Source organism: Melozone crissalis, unplaced genomic scaffold, assembly GCF_028551555.1.
Source record: "Melozone crissalis strain CALT ecotype California unplaced genomic scaffold, PUWL_Pcris_2 ptg000019l_1, whole genome shotgun sequence".
Lineage (NCBI taxonomy): Eukaryota > Metazoa > Chordata > Aves > Passeriformes > Passerellidae > Melozone > Melozone crissalis.
This window is the reverse complement of record NW_026535797.1, coordinates 8,966,335-8,985,405: the sequence shown is the minus strand read 5'-3', so window position 1 is coordinate 8,985,405 and position 19,071 is coordinate 8,966,335. Positions and strand designations below refer to the sequence as shown.

At 42.9% G+C, this 19,071-nt stretch overlaps 1 protein-coding gene across 4 annotated transcripts in view; it reads left to right on the top strand.

Annotated features, from left to right (window-relative positions):
• TCF7L2 (transcription factor 7 like 2) overlaps positions 1–19,071 on the top strand; it is a 170,532-nt gene that overhangs the window by 47,217 nt on the left and 104,244 nt on the right. For all 4 annotated transcript variants that reach the window (XM_054276726.1, XM_054276725.1, XM_054276724.1 and 1 more), the window contains exon 4: positions 12,923–13,024. In XM_054276726.1, the coding sequence (XP_054132701.1) occupies positions 12,923–13,024 (102 nt within the window). The remainder of the gene's footprint in view (positions 1–12,922; positions 13,025–19,071) is intronic.

Here is a 19,071-nt window from a genome sequence, read left to right as displayed (position 1 = left end):
CAAGATGCACCATGGGTACTGTCAGTGCCCAGACAGAGGAGTATTCTTCTTCATCCTGCAACAAAATAAGGGACTCAGATGAGGAGAAGAGTTAATGGCCTTAATAAACTGAGAGAGGAGGTTTAAAATTACTGTGAGAATAAAAGCACTCTCTTATATGGCTCAAAGTTCTCTAAATTTACTTCTAAAGTGAAAAAGTATTGTTTGCATATTATTTGCAAATTTTTGACCCCTTGAACAGAGCTTCAGTGTGGGTCTTAAATCACTCACCAGTGATGGGATGGGATTCACAAAGGAGCAAAGCCAATCAGGCACCCAGGTCCTTATGGCTTCTTGGAAAAATCCTGACCTGAATACTCTGCCCTGTTGAGTGAATTAACTGCTCTGAAGCGTGTGGGAGTTGAGGCCATTCGTGCCCTCTCGAGGAAATGTGGAATGCTCTGGTGGGTAATGACCCCACTGGACGGGACCACAGGGCTCTTTCTGCAGGGACACTGAGGCGTGTTAATTTTGGAGCCAATTATCATTCAGAAGCGATGGCAAAACATCCAGCTACACAGAATGACAGCCTGAAGCAGGTCTTGCAGGAGCTGCCAATCTTTTCTTGGACCAATGGAAAGAGATGGTGGATGATGGCACTGAGCTCCTGCCTTTTTTTTTTTTTTTTTGCCCCGTTGTCCTGCTTGCTGGAGAAATAATTATTTCTCCTTATTTTTTCTTTTTTTTTCTTTTTCTTTATAAATTTAACTTTTTATTCTATATTTTATTCTATTATTTTATTATGATTAAATCCATACAAAGTCGGAGGAATTTTCCTACAATACTTGGGCTCACTGGAAATCACTGGGAGGTATCACCAAGGGACTGGGGAGGACAGGGCAGTTTGAATTCCCTCTGTCCTTCAGGTACATCCTCCAGACCAGCATGTTGCAAATCCCCGTGTTGCTTGGGGGCAGGAGGAAAGGAATAATAATTTTCAGTAGATTAGTGGCTATTGTATCATCTCACGTTGCTTAATAAGACTGATGTTACGTGTGAGAGGTAAGCTCCTTAGTGGGAGCAGGGTGCACTGCAGTGACCTTTTGTGTGCAGGTCTGTGGAGATGAAAGTTCCCTCCTGAGGTTGTGGGGTTGGCTGTGCAGCATGCAGAAACGCTGACTTCAACTCGCTGTCCTGCGCAGATGCTCTCCAGTCTATTAATGCTCTCAAAAAAAAAAAAAAAAAAATCTGTGTTGGAACCTGGTTTTTCTTCCTCTGATTCCACCTAGGATAAATTTGACTTGGAAATAGAACAGAAATGCTGTGTCATGATTTTTAAAAATAAATAAATAAGCGATTGCTATGAAAGGGAGCTCATTGATCCTTAGTCGCTTCATTTATAATTACCCACATATGGAGTCATCCTACCTCATCTTTAAAAAACAAACCTGCCTCTCAGAACCCCACCAGGCAGCTAAAGTGGCTTCTTGTGTCCCTCCCCGCCCTGCTCTCCTCAACCTCAAATACTTATAAAATATAAGCGTCCACAATAAGATTATAAGGTGTTTTTAGACTGGAGCCTTTGCTTTCCTGGCTGTTCAGTAAATAGGCTGTGTCTCTTGGATGTGCCCTGAGGCTCAGAAACCCGAGGCCTGCCCACATCGTGAGTTCTACTTTCCTCCTTGCAAAGTGCCTCTGGCTACTGGAGCTGTCGATGCAGCCCCTTCCACCCCCCGCCCTGCTAAGAAAAAGCTTTTTTTTTTTTTTGCCCTTTTTTCTTAAGACAGCTGTACAGCTGTAACAAACCTCGAATAGCTACTGGGGTTTTTTATCACTTGCAGGTAAGGCTAAAACCTGAAATATTCATTTGTCAGTTGTGGGTACAGGGCACTCGGCACAGGCATGTGGAGCCTCAGGTGCTGCTGGTTTGGCTGTGGTTCTCCCCATGGAGCCAGGAGGGATTGGTGTGTTCCCCCATCCTTGTCCTGAGCTTCTGTGGGGATCACCGTGTCCCCTTGGTGTCTGAGCAGCTGCCCCAAGTCCAGGGTTGTGCTCTTGGCTTTCAGAGAGCATCCCATAGGTGTGTGCTCTGTTGCTGTGTGGTTTGGGGCTGGACTGCCATCCCAGAGCCCTTCCTGGGAAATTCCCTGCTCTTTGCTCCTGCACACACACAGGGTGAGCTGGTGCCCAGCTCCCGGGATTTAGTAGCAGAAGGGCATCCCTGTGCTGGCTTTGGGATGCCACAAGAGGGTGGCTGGCTGTGCATCCCTCTTGCAGACATGCCCTAGCCCAGGGGCTGTGCCTCTCCTCCCCTCTCCTGGGCAGCATCCACATCCCTCCCTTCCCGTGGCCAGGCAGGAATTATGATGATCCTGGGGAGAGCTCCCACAGGGAGCTCTTGTATGTGTATAATATATATAAATAATATAATATAATATAATATAATGTGTATAATATATATATATATATATTTGTGTATGTATATATACACATACATATGTATATATATGTATATATATATAAATAAAAATATATAATATAATGTGTATAATATATATTTGTGTATATATATGTATATGTGTACATATATGTGTATGTATGTATGTATACACGTACATATGTATATACATGTATATATATGTGTGTACATACATCTATCTATCTATATATATATATACACATCTATGTGTGTATATGTATATATTTGCTAATTGTATCAGGGCGCAGGGTTGAAGCTATTCTGTGTTTAATTCTGTATGAACATGATTTACCAGCCTTGGAGGAGATTTTGCTCCCGCTGCAAAGTCAAATACATCTTTCTGCTCAGCTCTCTGACTCCTTTACATGGACGTTGTTTTTCTAGTACCTGCTAAGTTATTTCAATTTTTTTTTTTTTCCATATTGATATTGAGAGAGAGCAAACATACATACATGAACAGGCTTAAAAAACACTCAGTGTTTTCAAACCGTGGTCCTTTAAATAAATAAATACAAAAGTTGCCTTGCGGGCCAGCCGGTTCAAAATGCCTGCACTATATTTAGCAACGAGAGCAACATTTTCAGCTATTTGCAGATTTGTGCAGCTCGGGGCTGCTCTGATGACTCCTTTGTTTCAGCTTTGGGGCTGTGGCAGGAGAGTGTGGCAGATGCAGATGTGGGAGTGCGGTGTCTGCGGGCTCCCCGCGGCCGTGGGCTGGGCGTGCAGAGCCACCCTCACCTCTCCAAAACAAACCTCTGCCCCAGCCACAAGAATGTGGGCATGGGGCACAGTCCCTCCAGGACATGAGCTGTTGCAGAGCTGCTGCTGCTGCCCTTCTCCCTGGGACAGAGGCCCCTCCAAGCCACTGTTTCTACATGGATTTTTTTTAAATTCAATTTTTTTTCTTCCCCTCCTTCTTCTTTTCCACCCACACTTAGAGAAGAAGAATGCAGGCTCATGCATGTTGCATTTTCCCTGTGCAACAAAAATTTTTTTTTGTTTTTTTTTTTCCCCCATATACATACACGGAGCAATGCATTATTTCAATTTGCTGCTCAAAAAAGAGTGTTTTCCTTTTTTTCCCCCCCAATTTCTCAAAACTGAAAGGATTATTTTGTGTTAGTTCATTTTGCTGTTTGGTTTTTGTTTCTAATCTTTTCAGCTCAGGGAGTGGATATGGTAGTGTAGTTTTTTGACTGAGGAAAATTTTTCTCTCTGAATAAACAAAAAGCCCCCCCTTCTTTAAAACTTCTAGTAGTGCATTTTGTGCATCTTAAATCTGCAAACTGTGCCAGTTCAAGAAAAGTTACTTACATTTAATGCATAACCTAAAGGTACTTGAAAAGTCAACGTGCCTTTCTGAAGTCTTGCCATGATTTACTTGGAATTTGTGGTAATTTGGCTTATTTCCTTGGGGGTGCCCTTTAAATTGGGGGAAAATAATGCCTAATGGTGTCAATTCTGGGTCATATTTGTTTTAACATATTTTTCTCTGCATCTCCTTTAAGAAAAACCAACATTTTATGTGTTCTTGAGGAACAATTTGTGTGGCTGATGATTCAACTAAAAATATTTTAAAAAATACTTCTTTTAAATACCTAAATGCATATTGCATTGTTTTGGTGATGCTGGAGGAAACCAGAAAATAAATACACAGGGTGGCTGCCCAGGAACAAGAGGTGACAGCACAGATTTAGTGAATACTTCATTTGTTTCATTTTGCTTTCATCCCAAATGATTCACTTAGTCCTCCACCTAAATATAATTCTTCCTACTTAGCGAGGAGTCATCTTTCCCTCTGGCCAGATGGGATGTCTTTTCCATGGGTGTCCAAAGGCAAGCCTTCCTCATTTCCTCTTCTGATGGACAATTGAGATGCCCAGCTTTCATTTGGAAGGAAAATGGGTGCAGTATTCCTGCTGTCCCCAGGAACCAGTGCCATCAGAGAAGCAAAAAGGGCAGTTATTGATGGGGGTTCCAAATCCTGGGAAGGGAATGTTTCTTTCCCAGCTCTCTAGGAGGGATTTGGAAAGAGCCATAATCCTGGGTTAGGAGTAATTTGTTACAGCAAGATGATACTTGAGTGGCAGGAGGATTCTGGCAGAGGCAGCAAGAAGGTTTTATTCAGAGGAGTAGCTGGTCTCACAGAAGGTCAGGCTGACACAAATCCTACCCCAGCCCACAAGTTTTGTTTCTCAGCCAGCACAATTAGCTGAGGGGACTCTCGACCTCTTTTACGTCTTTCAAAGACATCTCCACACATCTGAGCTAAAAGATTACTGCAAGGAATGTGGACCAGGATATGATGCAGTGGAAAGTTTCTCTTCCAAGGCCTTTCTGAAAAACAAAACCTCAACAGCAGCCTTCCCAGTTTCTCCTAGGAGGTCAGAATATTGCTGGTTCCAGTGTTATCTCCAGGACTTTTTTCATGAGGTTGCCTTAAGGGTACATTTTTGTGTTAACCTTTAAGGAAAAAAAAAAAAAAAGGACAAAACTTACCACCCCTAGGAAAAGAGAAATTTGCAAGTTCTTCATTTTCATGAAGGCCTGAAACTCTTGGAGCCATCTATTCTGCAGTTACCCCTTGTTGCATTGAAGGCCCAATCACACATGGAAACCACAAGGGAGGTGACAGGAAATTTGGTATGAAATTTGCTGGGTTTACTAGAGAGTGGCTCCCAGCAGTTCACCCAGAATTGCTACATCGACAGGAATTTTTGTGGTAGTGATTAGAGTCATGAGTTTCACTTACCCAACAGTGGGAGAAAATATGACTCTCAGTAAAACCCTTTTAGGCCATGTTACAATAATGAGCAAGCTGCTGAATTTTCCTGTAGCACTTTTACTCAGGGATCTCACCCACCTGTGCCACTCCTTCACAGGTACTTCACAAGATCTGAGATGAGAATTTGGATCAAAGAGTGAAGAAACCCCTCCCAGCCAAGATAGTCTTGGAGGCCCCTTTGGAGAGGGACTTGTCTTGCGGAGCATCCTTTGACTGTCTTGCCTTTGTCATGCCTCTGCTGGCTTTTGATAGCTGGAGGTGCCAAGCACTTTATGAATCAACCCTTTATTGGCTGATGGAGGGTAGGTCTAGATTAGGTATTAGGAAGGAATTCTTTCCTGTGAGGGTGGTGAGGGACTGGCACAGGTTGCCCAGAGGAATTGTGGATGCTCCATCCAAGGCCAGGCTGAATGGGGCTCTGAGCAGCCTGGTTTCAATGTCCCTGCTCGTGGCAGGAAAGTTGGAACTTTGGATGATCTTCAAGGTCTCATCCAACTCAAACCATTCTATGATTCTATGACTGATGCAGGACAGAGTTGTACAAAGATAGGGCCTCTTTATGTCTGTTATGTCAAGATTTGAGGTTTTTTTGCCTTCACACAAAGACATGCAGTGGAAAATGGTACTAGTTCAGTATCATGGTCATGTAGAGATGAATTTACTGATGGGCTTCACTACCAGGATCGATACTTTCCATAATCAAGAAATACATTCTCATACCCGGTTGATACTTTCCATAATCAGGAAACACGTTTCCAATTCCATTCCAAACTCCAAGTGGTGCAAGTGAAGGGAAAGATGGGGACCGATTTGGAGGGCCTCCTTTGCTCCTTGCACAGCTGTGCTGTGGAGTTTTTCTTGCTTTTCCTTTAAAAAAAAAAAATTAAAAAGCAGTTGCAAAGCTTAAGGTTTAAGCCCCTCCTTTACAAATAGAGCTATGCTCTTAACAGAGTTGGAAGGTTTTAAGGGAGGCAGGGCTCCCCTGGAGCAGCTCCTCTGTTTGAGTGGAGGTAGCTCAGTGCCATGATCTCTGTCTCTAACATGCTGTCAGATATCTTTACTGCCTTGATTTAAAGGGGAGGAAAGGAATTATATTTTATAGACCATAAAATGCATTCTTGGACTCCATGCAAACACTAGTTACCAATTGTTCTCTCACTTGCTGGGAGATTGCCAGGATGAGAAATTGTGTGTCTGTACATCAAATTTTTTGGTGAGTCTTAGAGGCTGATTAAACTGTGAGTCTAAGCAAGACAGACCTACAGAAAGAATTTCTTGAGATTTTTTGACTGTCCTAGTCTTCACCTAATGGAAACTCAGTGCTTATGTGCAACAGAACAGGTTGCAGAGAAAATTTAGGGAAAGTACCTTAAAAATGAAGTTGGGTTTTTTTATGGTTTAAAGTAGATAAAATGCTTATTCTTGTTCCTTGACTGAAATTATGTTTTTATTGGTACCTTTCTTTTGGAACAGCACTTTGCAGATATCTGAATAGTCCTCAGCCAGCCTGCTGGTTTGTGCAGCAAGGATGGTGGGGTCTTTCAAATTTAATGTGAAAAAAGTAATGGTGCTTTCCCAAGCTCCACCCAGGATTGAGAAATACAGCCTGCAGTTACTTTGCAGAGATACCATGTGAACTGCAGAAAGTAATGCTGTACTTCTATGTCACATGAACACTCTTCCTCTTGTAAAGCTAAAAGAAATTATTTTAAATTCCTCCCCTTTAATGAGAGAATTAAAGGACATTTTAAATTTGGAAGAGGCCTTATGTGCATGTGTCAGTGCAGGAACATAACACCAGTTCCTGGTTTTTGTACCACTTTTCCCCATCTATGGATTTTACTTAATAATTTTAAAAGATTATATTAATAAAATGAAAAGTGGAGATATATGATAAATACTTCTGTGTTTTACAATTTTATGCTTTAATTTCTTGAATGCTCTGGGGAAATCTTTTGTGTGGAAAGGATTGGTCTCACTGAAACCAACCTTGCTGCTTTTGTTTTGAGCAGCTCCCCTGTGCCTCGTGGTGGTACATTGCATATTCTGTAGAAGGGCTCAGCATCGTGGGTGGTGTCTATTACTTCTCATACAAAAAATTCCAGACATTGCAGGTCTGCAAGGAATAGGAGGCCTTTTTAAAGTTCCTTCAACAGCCTCCTTCAGTTATTTAAAATAAATCCTTCAGATTTTGCTCTCACACGCACACCTCTACAAACAAGGTGATAACTGAAGACCAGAAATAAGGGGTTGAGGTAAATTAGGCAGTGGAGCAGAAGCTGGGGGTCTACAGTTAAATCTTTAGAGGCTTTGCTTCTAATGTAAGTGGAGGCACTAATAGGTGACAGACCTTTCTTTGTTGGTACCAAGATGAGTATCCTCTTGCAACTTTTTTGTCTGTAGGGAGCTATTATGGCCTTTGTTCCTTATTGGCTTCCCCATAAATATCAGCTCTCCCCTCAGCATTGTGATCTCTGTGTTGCTACTGGATTATCTCTGGTTAAAATTTGTCTAGATGCTCCCTCCCAGAAATGCTTCTAACTAAATATTGGAGAAGCTCCTGACCTTCAAGTTGACATCCAGGTGTGTACTTCCACGTGACTCTACAATGCTGGCCAAGGGAGGGAGTGACCCCAAAACCAAGATCAGGAATATTTCTATTTGAGATCCAGGGAGGAAGTGCAGACTTCGGAGGTGTGATCCAGTGGTTAGGGGAGGTATTGGAGACCAGTGGCATCAAGCTGACTGCAGGAGCCCTGCTCCTGCTTGTTTCAGTTCCTGGGAGCTAATAAGCACCAGCTGCAGGAAACCTGATCTGCAAAGCATTGTGCAGCTTTCCTTCTGTTTAAAAATATGGCCTTTTTTCCCCCCCTTACTTTGTTTATATTTTTATATGTTAAAGAACATCACTTGTAGGGCGATCTAGCAGTGAAAACAATAGTGTGACAGGGGGACAGGTCCAGGTTGGACACCAGTGCAGGAAACACCTGTGAGCTCAGTGCCATCCTTTCCTCCACGGCTGCACCGCTGTGCGCCCTGCCCCAGCCTGTGGGGCAGCTGCTGGCCCTGAGCTGGAGCTTCCAGCAAACTCCTCGAGTGCTGGATGTGAAGTTCAGCTGCTTTGGACCAGCTCTGCTGTGAAAACTTGGGAATGATGTTTGTTTGCCCAGCCAGAGCTCAGGAGGGTGGCTGCTTTGGGGGTGCCAATGCAGAGCTGCTCCCGGCGGGTCTGTGCTCTGCAGGACCCACTGGTTGTAGATGGGAGGTGTGGATGTGTAGGAAGGTTCTTGGGTTTTTTTTTTTGTTCCTTTCTACAGAAAAAATCTGGGCCATTCAAATCATTTGCCTTTTCCCTTGTGCTGACAATTTAACAGCCTTTTTAAAAGCTTTGGTTTCTCTCAAGTACGCTCGCCCCAAACTTGTTTTAATTCTTGTGTGGAGGCCTGGAGCTTAACAATTATTTTGCTTAAGCTCTCTGAGACTTGCCATAAAACTTTTTTTTTTTTTTTAAATGCACACATGCTAATGATCCCCATCAGATCATATTGTTAAACAGGGAATAAAGTACTTCCACCACGATGACATTACTTTAAAAAAATGTAAAAAGCAGGCCAGCAGAGCCCATTTCAACAGTTCTGTTCTGAAATAATTTGCACAGATTTGTTGGAGTTAATTTGTTGAAAAGTTCAGTGTTTGTACAGGCAAGTCCTGATTTCCACACTGAGACATAAGAAGTAGGAGAGGAGTGAGTGGGTGTCCAGCATGTGCAGGAGCAGGCTGGTGGGACCTTCCCCTCCCTCTTGCCCTTCTGCCCCCTCCAGCTGCCCAGTGCAGGAATGTAAAAGCAGTGTCAGAAGGCTGGGAAAGTCAGCTTTGGATTTTTGTGGGCTCCTTGCAAATCAGAGGAACTGTCTGGCTCAAATCTGCATTTAGGGCCAAGAGAAGAGGATTTCCTGCTATTTAGTTGCTTGAGGAAGGAAAGGATTTACCTCTCTGCTGTAGCAGGACTTAATTTTTCTCCTTTTTAATAAGAATATCATAGCGTAGGGCAGTAGCAGTAAACCTCCGAGAGCAATCAGGGCTCTCCCTCCTCTTCCTCGAGGTGAAGCAGCTCCCCCCTGGCCAGGCATCTCCTGTCACAGCTCCCAGCCCAGCAAGGGCCTGGCATGTCCCTGCACTGCGAAAGAGAGAGCTGTGGAGGGGGTGGCTGCTGTGCTCGGCCACCATCTGGATCCAGTTAGCTCTCTCGGCAGTAGGGCTGAGTCTCATTTCCTCCAACCAGTAATGTTATATAGGCAGTGATCCTGTTCTGCCCTAACATAATTGAAAATTATGTGTATTGTAGACTCGCAGCGCTGAAATGTAGACTTGTAAAAATCTGTGGCTCAGGTAGCCTGTGGAGATTGAATTTGGCACACAATGAGGCTTTTATGTAAAGTAAGAATTATAAGCCACCACATCAATATTGTGTTACAGGCATGACAATTCTTGGATGAGGAGGCCTTGAGTCAGACTCGTCACCTTAAACAATGCTAATATTTCATACTTTATCAACAGGGCTGGCATTTTGAAGCCAGCAAACATTTTTTTGCTTTTGCAAACATCCTGCTGTTGAAGGTGTGGGTTCGCTAGCTTGACGTGGGCATTGGCTGTGGGCTCTGGCCCCCTCTGCTTATCTGACAGACAGAACATCTCACCCTTAGCGGGGCTGGGAGGCTGCTCTGGATCCTGGCCACTTGGTAGAGCTCATGGAAGTTGCTTTATGGACACTTGTGCTTTACTGCTTTCCCTTGGGTGTGGTTATTTGATTTTATTTTGTCTCCCACTGGTGTGTTATCCACTGGTAGAAATGGAAGCTGTCCGTGTCTGTGCTTGTGTGCAAAACTGAGCCCTCTGGGTTTGGGCTGTTCCTGCTGGGCTTCATGTGCATGTCCAAAAGAAGCTGTTTGTGCTTTAGCCTTTGCACTGTAAGACTTCTTGGATCGTCTTTGCCAGGGGTGGGTAAGAGAAGGGCTTTACTGAGAGTCCAGACTAAGGGTTTTAAAAGGAGGAAAAAAAAAAGAGTAACAGTAAGATCTTCTGAAACGTTCATCTTGCCCTTAGGTCAGCCTGGTGTAGGAGCTGAAAGCATGTGCTGAAAGCACGGGCTGTGGTGGGATAGAGGTGGAGTGGGAGCAGCCATGCCTTCTTGCTCTGTTTCTTCTAATGGAATTTATTGCTAGTAAAAAACAGCACAACTGACAGTCCTGAAGGCTTTGTAATCCCTGCAATAATTACTGACTGGATGGGGTCTGCTGTGAGCTCACCCCTGCTGCTTGTCAATGCCTCTGTCTGCCCTTGGGGCAGTCTCAGAGAAGCCCACGTGTTTCTCAGCCTGTGTTTTAGGACAGCTGCTGACCTGAGCTCCTCACAGGCTGTCATGGTTGTACACGTGTTCCAGGGCTGCTTGTGACTGTGGAGTGGTTATGGAAAAATGAAGGTGATGAGTTTATTTTTGTGGGTAATGGCTTGGTGTCTGTTCCCTGGAAATCCACAGTTTGAGCTGTCCTGTTCTTGTAGAGGTTTCAGCTGTGGCAGCGGTAGGTTCTTGCTCTCCAAAAACCATTGTGAACTTTGAAGCAGAGTCATGCACACATCCTGTGAGGACGTTTTCCTTGGAAGAAGGGAAAAATGCTTCACTGATTGTCTGGAAAACCTGAGGAAGCCAATAGTAGCTGTGACCCATCAGGACCCATTCTGGAAATTCATGCACCTTTCTATGTGGTGGTGTTTTGACTGCTGTCTAAGAAAACTGGTGGACTTTTGAAAATGTAGTAGTTTACTTGTTTAATAGTGCCATCTGAAAATCTGCAATGTATCAGATTTCCCCTCAAGTTTAAAAGTTGGCTCTCAGTTGGCTTAGGCTTTGGGTCCAAATTCTACACACTAGGGTTGCATTTTTATGCACTTTTTTTAAACCACAAAGGGTTAGAAAGTTGCTTTAACATCATCTCAACTTTAAAATTTATGTTGTGGTCACCTATATTGAAGAACAGGGATTTGATGCAAGTGATCAAATATCTGGAGACTTACAATTGAGTTGTAAGAGTTAGAAATATTGCTTATCGGTAGTCTAGTTCTGGTTTGTTTGGGTTTTATTTCTTGTTTTTAAGAAGTGCTGAAACATTCTGGTCCATATTGCACAAATCCCAAATGTGAACATGAATAAAAACAAGACTTCTTGGAACTTGTGGAACTCATATGGGGCACAAATCCAGAGTATGGGTTTGTTTATTTGCATTCCAGTAGCTCGGAAAACTCAGGCCCTCCAAGTGATGGGAATTGGTAACACATTCTCCTGCTGGCTTCTGCTTTTTGGGCACCTCAGTGCCCAGAGTCTTGCAGCAAACAGGCTCTGCATGTGAGCAAATGTTTTGCATACGTGAGCAAATGTGATAGATAGTGATGTGCTGAAAGCATGGAACCAGATCTCCTTCCTTCCTCCATGGAGATTCAGATACAGCTTCCGCTGTTCCCCTGCACTGCAGGGGCTGCTTGTGCATGCTGCTTCTTCAAGATTACCCTTACTTTAAAAAAAAAAAAAAAGAAAGGAAGGAATGGGTAAACATAACTATTTCTCTAGTAGGTATTTTCTAGGAATAGATGTGTCAGGTCGAGCAGCGTCTAGTGCTGAATAGGAGCTTCTGCAGTGGCCTGATCTGTGTGTGCAGCTGCTTTCCTTAGTTCTGGGAGGGGGCTGAATGTGTGTGCCTGTGCACATTTCTTCCAGCATGATACAGGGCTTTTAGAAGTCTCTTATTAACCTGTGTTAACTGGGACAGCACACAGCAGCGTGCAGAGAGAAAAGCCTGGGCTGAAATTATATTTAGATGTACAGCGCAGAAGTTTGTTTAGGATAACTAATTTCTCTGTGGACCTGCTTTTGTTCAGAATGGAGCACTCCTGGTGCAGTGAGCTGAAGCTTTTCTTGCTTTTGAGTCAGTGCCCCCATATGCTGCAGAGGTGGCCCCTGTGTGTGTCCAGCCTGTCTGCTGGTGGCAGTGCCACAGAGAAGCTGTGGCTGTCCCCGAGCCAGGGTTGTCTGACAGAAGATAAGCAAGAAGAAAATCCATGGTGTCTTCCAGAAATGGTGAAAAGTAGAGAAAATAGATGCTAAGACCCAGCAGTCATTTTGGGGTAGTGCCCTGTCTTTAGGGCTCGTACAGCACTGGGCAGTTGGAGCAGTTGACTTGGTACATTTGTTGAAAGAAGGCTGACAGATGACCCGTTCAGTAATGAGATCATATTCTTAATTCATGATATGTTTTCCCTCTCCTGACACTGATATCCACCTTTTCCCTTGTCCCATCCTCTCCATGGTTATGATATTTTGTTTCTTTGTGAGTTTTATGCTACTTCTAGATTTGCTGCGATCAGTAAAATTAATGTAATACTGTCTTTGCAATCTGTTTTTTTTTTCTTATTCCTGAATTGTAACACAGTGGTATGAGATTGTTAGTTCTGCACAGATTTTGTATCCACAAACATGTAAGGTTGTCTTAATTTTTTGTTTCAGTTCCTTGCATAAGTTTTGCTTTATACTTTTTTATCCATGTTACCTAAGATTTGTTATTTTTTTTTTTTTTGCCTTTCTTTTCTGAACTCATTTTTCTTTTCCCATTTTTGTTTCCTCCATCCAGTATCTGCAGATGAAATGGCCACTGCTTGATGTTCAGGCAGGGAGCCTTCAGAGTAGACAAGCCCTCAAGGATGCTAGGTCTCCATCTCCAGCACACATTGTTGTAAGTAAACACAGAAAGATGTTCTTCCTTTGTTTAAAAAAAAAAAAAAAAGCATTTGAAATTAATGGCAATGGTTGTCATCAGTTTTCTTTTACACAGACCAAAAGGAGAAATACCCCAAAACAAACAAATCCCTAACAAGCCTGTGGTAAAAGGAGGGAATACTTTTGTTATCACTGGGCCGAAATTATGAAATTATCATCCATGTGCCTTGCAGGAGACCAGGGAGTCAAAAATACTCTAAATTTACACACTGCAGAATGATGTAGGGGCAGTGGAGTCCAGTCAGGCTGGTTTACACATCTGACCTACCTGTGTTGAAGTGAAGAGACTGTCTGGAAAGCTTAGACTTAAGATTGCCTTAGAAAAATCAAAAGCCTATTCTATGTCCTTTACCTAAAGAAATCTTTTCTTACTGAAAAATCCTGCATGAGAGTTTGAGAATTGGTCAGGATTTTTACCTGGGTGAAGGCTCAAAAGAGCCAAGTTCAGCAAAGCACATGTTGCTTTGTGTTGTGGTGACTTCTAATTTAGTATAAACATTGTTATCAAATGTTTACTGCTACCTGCAAAATATAAAACTCTCTTTATAATGAGTAGTGTTTTAAAAAATACTGTTATTTATTAACTTCTAACTTGAATTTTCAATTCTTCGTTAATTTTTCTTGTGCTTCTGTTGTGAAAACAATGTTGAGTTTGCAATGTTCAGTATAAATTTACATGAAAGTGGTTTGGGGGTTTATTTTGCTTTCTAAAATAGCATCCATAGAGATCAAGAAGGAAATGGTTTGTTTATGTGGTGGTTTGCAGAGCAGAGATATGCAATGGTCCATCCTCACCCACAATCAGTGTCACTGCCATTTATTGTTAAGGAGCATCTTAGCTCTGACTATTCATCTGGGACATTTACCTCTGGAGAGAATGGCATGTACTGGGTTAGAATATTTCTTCCAAAAAGAATTCATCATCAAGTTTAATGTGATTTTTTAAAAAGCTTTTTTACAACCATTGGATGATAAAGTAAATGCCAGGAAAAGAATCTGCTCATTCTTTACTTTCTGCTCTATAGTCTAGAGCTGACACAGCTGGTAGATCATCCAAGGCACACATTGGCTTTTCTAGAAATTTCAAATCGTACCAAACATTTTGAGGTGCTTCTTTTTTCATTGTTGTCTCTTTAAACTGAGAATTGTCAGCCCATTGTGATGAGTGTCATAGTTCTTTTATTCAAAAGGAAAAAATAGATTTCCTATGTTTTAGAATCCATAGCTTCTAAACTATCCTTCAAATCATCAGAGAGCAATTGGAACAAGACTGGTATCTGCCCAGTTGATATCTAGTGCTGGCTGCTTCACTTTTCCAGAATTACTTTGCTTTTCCTTCCTATCCACTTGGACTGTCACTGGAGGAAGAGATCAAAGAAAAGATGTCTGGCTGCTTAATCAGAAATCTACAGTCATCAAAACCTGCCATCATCTCACTCCTAATAAGAAATGAGCTAGAGAAACTTTCCTATTTTAATTCTTTTCTTTTTACTGCTGTGCTGGAGGACTGACACAGGGTGGGAATGTCCCTGTGGCTCTGGCATGGTGGAGTGGTGTCAAGCTCCTGGGAAGAGATGGAGAGGGAACAAGAGGCTTCTCCTGGATAAGGCAGGTGGGGAGGGTGGGGTGAGTTTGGTTGGGATCACCTGAGCTTCCCAGTGCTGAGCATCCAGTGTCCCTGAGCCTCCTGCCCTGCAGGACAGCAGACACTTGCCTTTAAATCCCAAAGCAGCCTGTGGTGCTCAGGGGTTTCACTGGGGTCTCAGCCCCCCTGGCTCTCCCCAGCCCTTCCACCCAGGTGTGGGCAAGGTCGAGATGAGCGGTCAACAAAATATACAAAACGGGTTCAAAAATCACAATCATTTTGGAAAACGAAGCGAAACCTGCTTCCAGGGAGGCTGAGGTTGATCTGCTTTGTGTTTTGACCATTTATGGGGTTTCTTATGGATCTCTTTAAAAGCTGTTTCACTCTGCTATTCAATAAAAAGCATATTTACCATAGCAACCACTTAGGCCATGAGGAACATATACTACCTCCGAGATGGAGGCCACCTTCCCAAAGAGCCACAGCTGGCATTTGTAATGTGATCTTTTGTGCTACTTACAATGTTGGAGGGAGAGGAGGAGGGAGGGAGGGGGGAGAGCAGTGGGTTTTTGGGAGGGGGGGGGAGGTTCTGCAAGGCTTAATGTTTATTTCTAGCAGCAAACTGTTTTGCCTTGTTCTGTTAAAATATATAAATAAGGGGCAGCTTTTTCCACCCTTTTTCCTGGCACTGACCCCAGGCCACATTAATTTTGTGGAGTGAAAATGGTCTTTTTTTCCTTGGTAAATAAAGTTAGAGCGGGTAATGGCATTTGGGGGGAGATAAAGTGGCTGCAGATGCCAGTTGGCCTGGGATGTGTCAGGCATCTCTGGTGTCCCCATTGCTGCTGCTGTGCCTGCCCACAGCACCTGGGACCTGGCTGCTCTTGCACAGGGCTCTATATCCACTTCTGTCTGCATTTGTGAAAACACAGTTAATCTTTCTGTGGAACAGGGATGGGTATTTCATGGGCATCCTGATGTTTCTGTGCAAGTGTAACATGTAGGGATAGAAACTGGTTCTCTACCCTGGTTGCTGTGTCTAGTCTATAAAGTGTACCCATGCCAGTTTTTCATCTTCAAATCAGCTGGGCTGCCCTGAAGATCTGTAGGAAAATGCTAACACCTGCAAATCACTTCTTATCTACCCCCTATCTCTGAAATCAGGATTTGAGGCTAATCTTCATGGCTGGATTACAAAGAGAGGAAAGGAGAGTGTGGTAGCTTGGGTTTCCCTCCCTCTTTTTATTTCCTTCTTTTTTTTCTTTCCCACTTTCCTTTTTTTCTCCCCCCTCGGCCTTTTTTTTTTTTTACCCTTCCTTTTTTCTTTTTTTTTTGTCTTCCCTTTTTTAACACACTTTCTTCTCCATGCTTGGCTGTGACAACCACAAGCTCTGTGTCAGTTTTTACTCCCAGCTCCAGTGAAACTCCCCTTAGGAGTTCAGCTTAATGACTCAAGGCTGCATAACATGGCTGTCTGTAATGTCTAAAGTAAAATCTGTTCTATTTGTCAGCCATCCTCCTTTCAGATTTGTTTAAGAACATTAAGTTAAGACTACAAAAATTGAAGCAAAAGACCAGCATGAATAATTTGGCTGGATTGCTGTCCCCAGTGCCGAGGGCTGGGTTAATACTGCTTTTTCATGGTGCTTGAGAGAGTCTCCAAGGTCTGTAATGAGAAACAGAATATTAAACTGAAATTATGTTCAGTGTGTCTTGAGGAAGGTACAGCATGAGGCTCCATTTAAGACCAGTGCATTTATTTACATTTAGGTGCTTCACTCATCTGGTAAGACTTTTTGCATCTTGCTCTGGCACAGTCATGCTGCTTATCTGTGTCCAAAGGTGAAAGAAAACTGGGGCAAAAATTGTTTTAATAGTATGTTATTAAGCTTGCTAGGTCAAAATTTTGTATTCAGCCTGCAGACAGTACTATTATGAGGCTGGGATATTTTTAAAGTGCTTTTTGTGGTTATTTTACCCTCTTTTTTTTCTGACCTTTGATTTCATTGAAGGTATTAAGATTTTGTGAAACAGCCTTAGCAGGAAGTTTTGGATGTGAAGCAGACCCCAGCTTGCTCTCAGGGGGTGGGGTGCTAGTTGTCCTGAAGTCCTATGGTCAGTGTGCACCTGATTTTATCCACATGGGTGCTGCCAGCATGGTGATAAGGATGGGAGATGGGTTATGTAGGAGTGGGAATCTCACATGAACATTTTCTGTTGCAGCCTGGACAGGCAGGTGAAAGTGAGCAATGTCTGTCTGTGTGAGGATCTCTGAAATCTGCTCACTGCAGAAAGCAAGCTCCTTTAAAACCTTTTTTATCTGTGTGCATTCCTACAACATTAAGGAGAAAACCAGTGCTATTCTTCCCTGTTCTCTACAAAGTAAATACTCTGATTCAGCCTGTTTTGGGCAGGAGTGTGGATGAAAGACTAGTCCTGGGATCCTGCCTCCTGCAGGCTGTGCAAAGACTTGCTTTTAGCTTCCTTGCTACTTGGCAAAAACATTCAGAAGGCAAGATGGTGGTGTCTTGGTACAATATATTCCTTATAAAACTCTAAGGGGTTTAAAAAATTCCTGCATTTTGAAGTAAATGTCAGTGCTAACCTCGGGGGGAGGACTTCCAGTACTTTTTGGCCTAATATGTAAGGAACACAGCCATATAGTAGACTGAATCACCAAGAACAAAGAATCACTGTGCAGCAGTGTATCTATTTTTTTTTCTTTTTTTTTCTTTTTTTTTTAAGTAAAAATGTTTTTTCAAAACATAATGTGACAAGGAAAACTGAAGGCAAAACCATCTGAAACATACTGACTGTTCTCAGCCTCTTCAATGAGCATGGGCTGTGGGCATCTGGGACCTCTGGGTGGTTTGGAGAGATCAGGAGGTTTTTTTCCCAGAGCAACTGGAGTTGAAGTCTGCCCTGCCTGTTCCCTAATTTTTTTGTCTAATGTGGTTTGTACTTCTGCATTTTAAAGAACAAGCAAATACCTACTAGTAAGAGGTTTATTTTAGGCATATTTTAAAATGTACCTTCAGTGTAGGCTGGAAGTGGGGTGCATCCAGACCCCTTGTGTCCTGTATGTGTGGAGCCATCTGGAACCATAATCTTGCAACTTCCACTCACAGTGCTCTGAGAGGGCTTTTAAAGCTCTTGCTTTGTTTGTCTTTAATGTTCTGTTGTAGGGAGGCTGTTCTTCCTCTGCAGTAACCTCTTGAGATGTTCATGGATTGCAGGCTGCCTGCAGGATGGCAGGACACTCTCTCCTGTCCCTAGAGATCTGCAGGGTGATCAGGAGCAGCACAGTGGTGTTATGGGGGCAAGGACTTGGCTGGGCATTGATGTCAGTGCCTGGTGTTGAGAGGGACACGTTGTGGGCAGGAGGAGGGGGCTGTGTCTGAGCTGTGCTGGTGCCCAGTCTGTCCATCCCTCATGCCTGGTAGGTCATGGACCCAACACGCAGATCCCTGAGACTCACACTGCAGAAACACCCACGCAGGCTTAATTGGAAAGCTCCTTTAGTGACTCTCTCCTTTTAAAATACTCTATACTTTATTTGGCTAATTGCTTTGGCAATTGCAAAGTAAATAAAATGTTTCATTAATACATGCCCAAAAGTATGCAAACGTCTTGTCCTGAATTTTTGGAGCTTCTTGGAGTTAAGCCACAGAACAAATTAAGCTTGCTGAGAATTTTGTGGCTGAATCTTTCACCACTAATTCCTTTTGATTTTTTTTTTTTCTTGTGTTTGAAGAAATCCTGTGTACAAACCGGAATGTTTGGGGCTAAGTATAGAATTCACCTACCGGCAGCCCAATAAAATTGTTTTGGATGGGTTCCTATAAAACACACCCATTATATTCTGTACCCATTAAATATGAATGGAAACATAGTGCTTGGTTTGTGTAGACAGCAGAAGAAATTTGGGCTCCTTGAAAGTAATTCACTTGATAATTCGATAGGTTTGTGAAATAGTTCAGACTTTAGGGGACTGCTTCATGGCCTTGTGTTTACTCTGTAGCACAATGTCCATTCTCTACAGCCCTCCTTTCAGTACTGGAGGGATCTCCTCTGCTGTAATGCTGAGACTGGGGAAATGTGCAGGCTTGTACCTCTTACTGTGAAGTGAGCAGGAATTTAATGCTTCTGCAAACATCAGTCAGCACTAAAGTACCTTCAGAAGACACCTTGGGGCTGGATTGGCAGCTGGGATGAATTGTCACGCTTGGTTGTAGTCAGGAGATCTGTGGGTAGTTCCAAGAGCTCTGAAGTATTTGAATGCTGGGATATTTCAGCTGTGAATAAATGCTGTAAAATGTATAGTACTGCCAACCCCAATTGTTCTAGGATCATGAGTCAGGCCTCAAAAGATCATGGGGATTTGTGGGACGGGGGGTTGTGTCTTGTTTTTGTTTGTT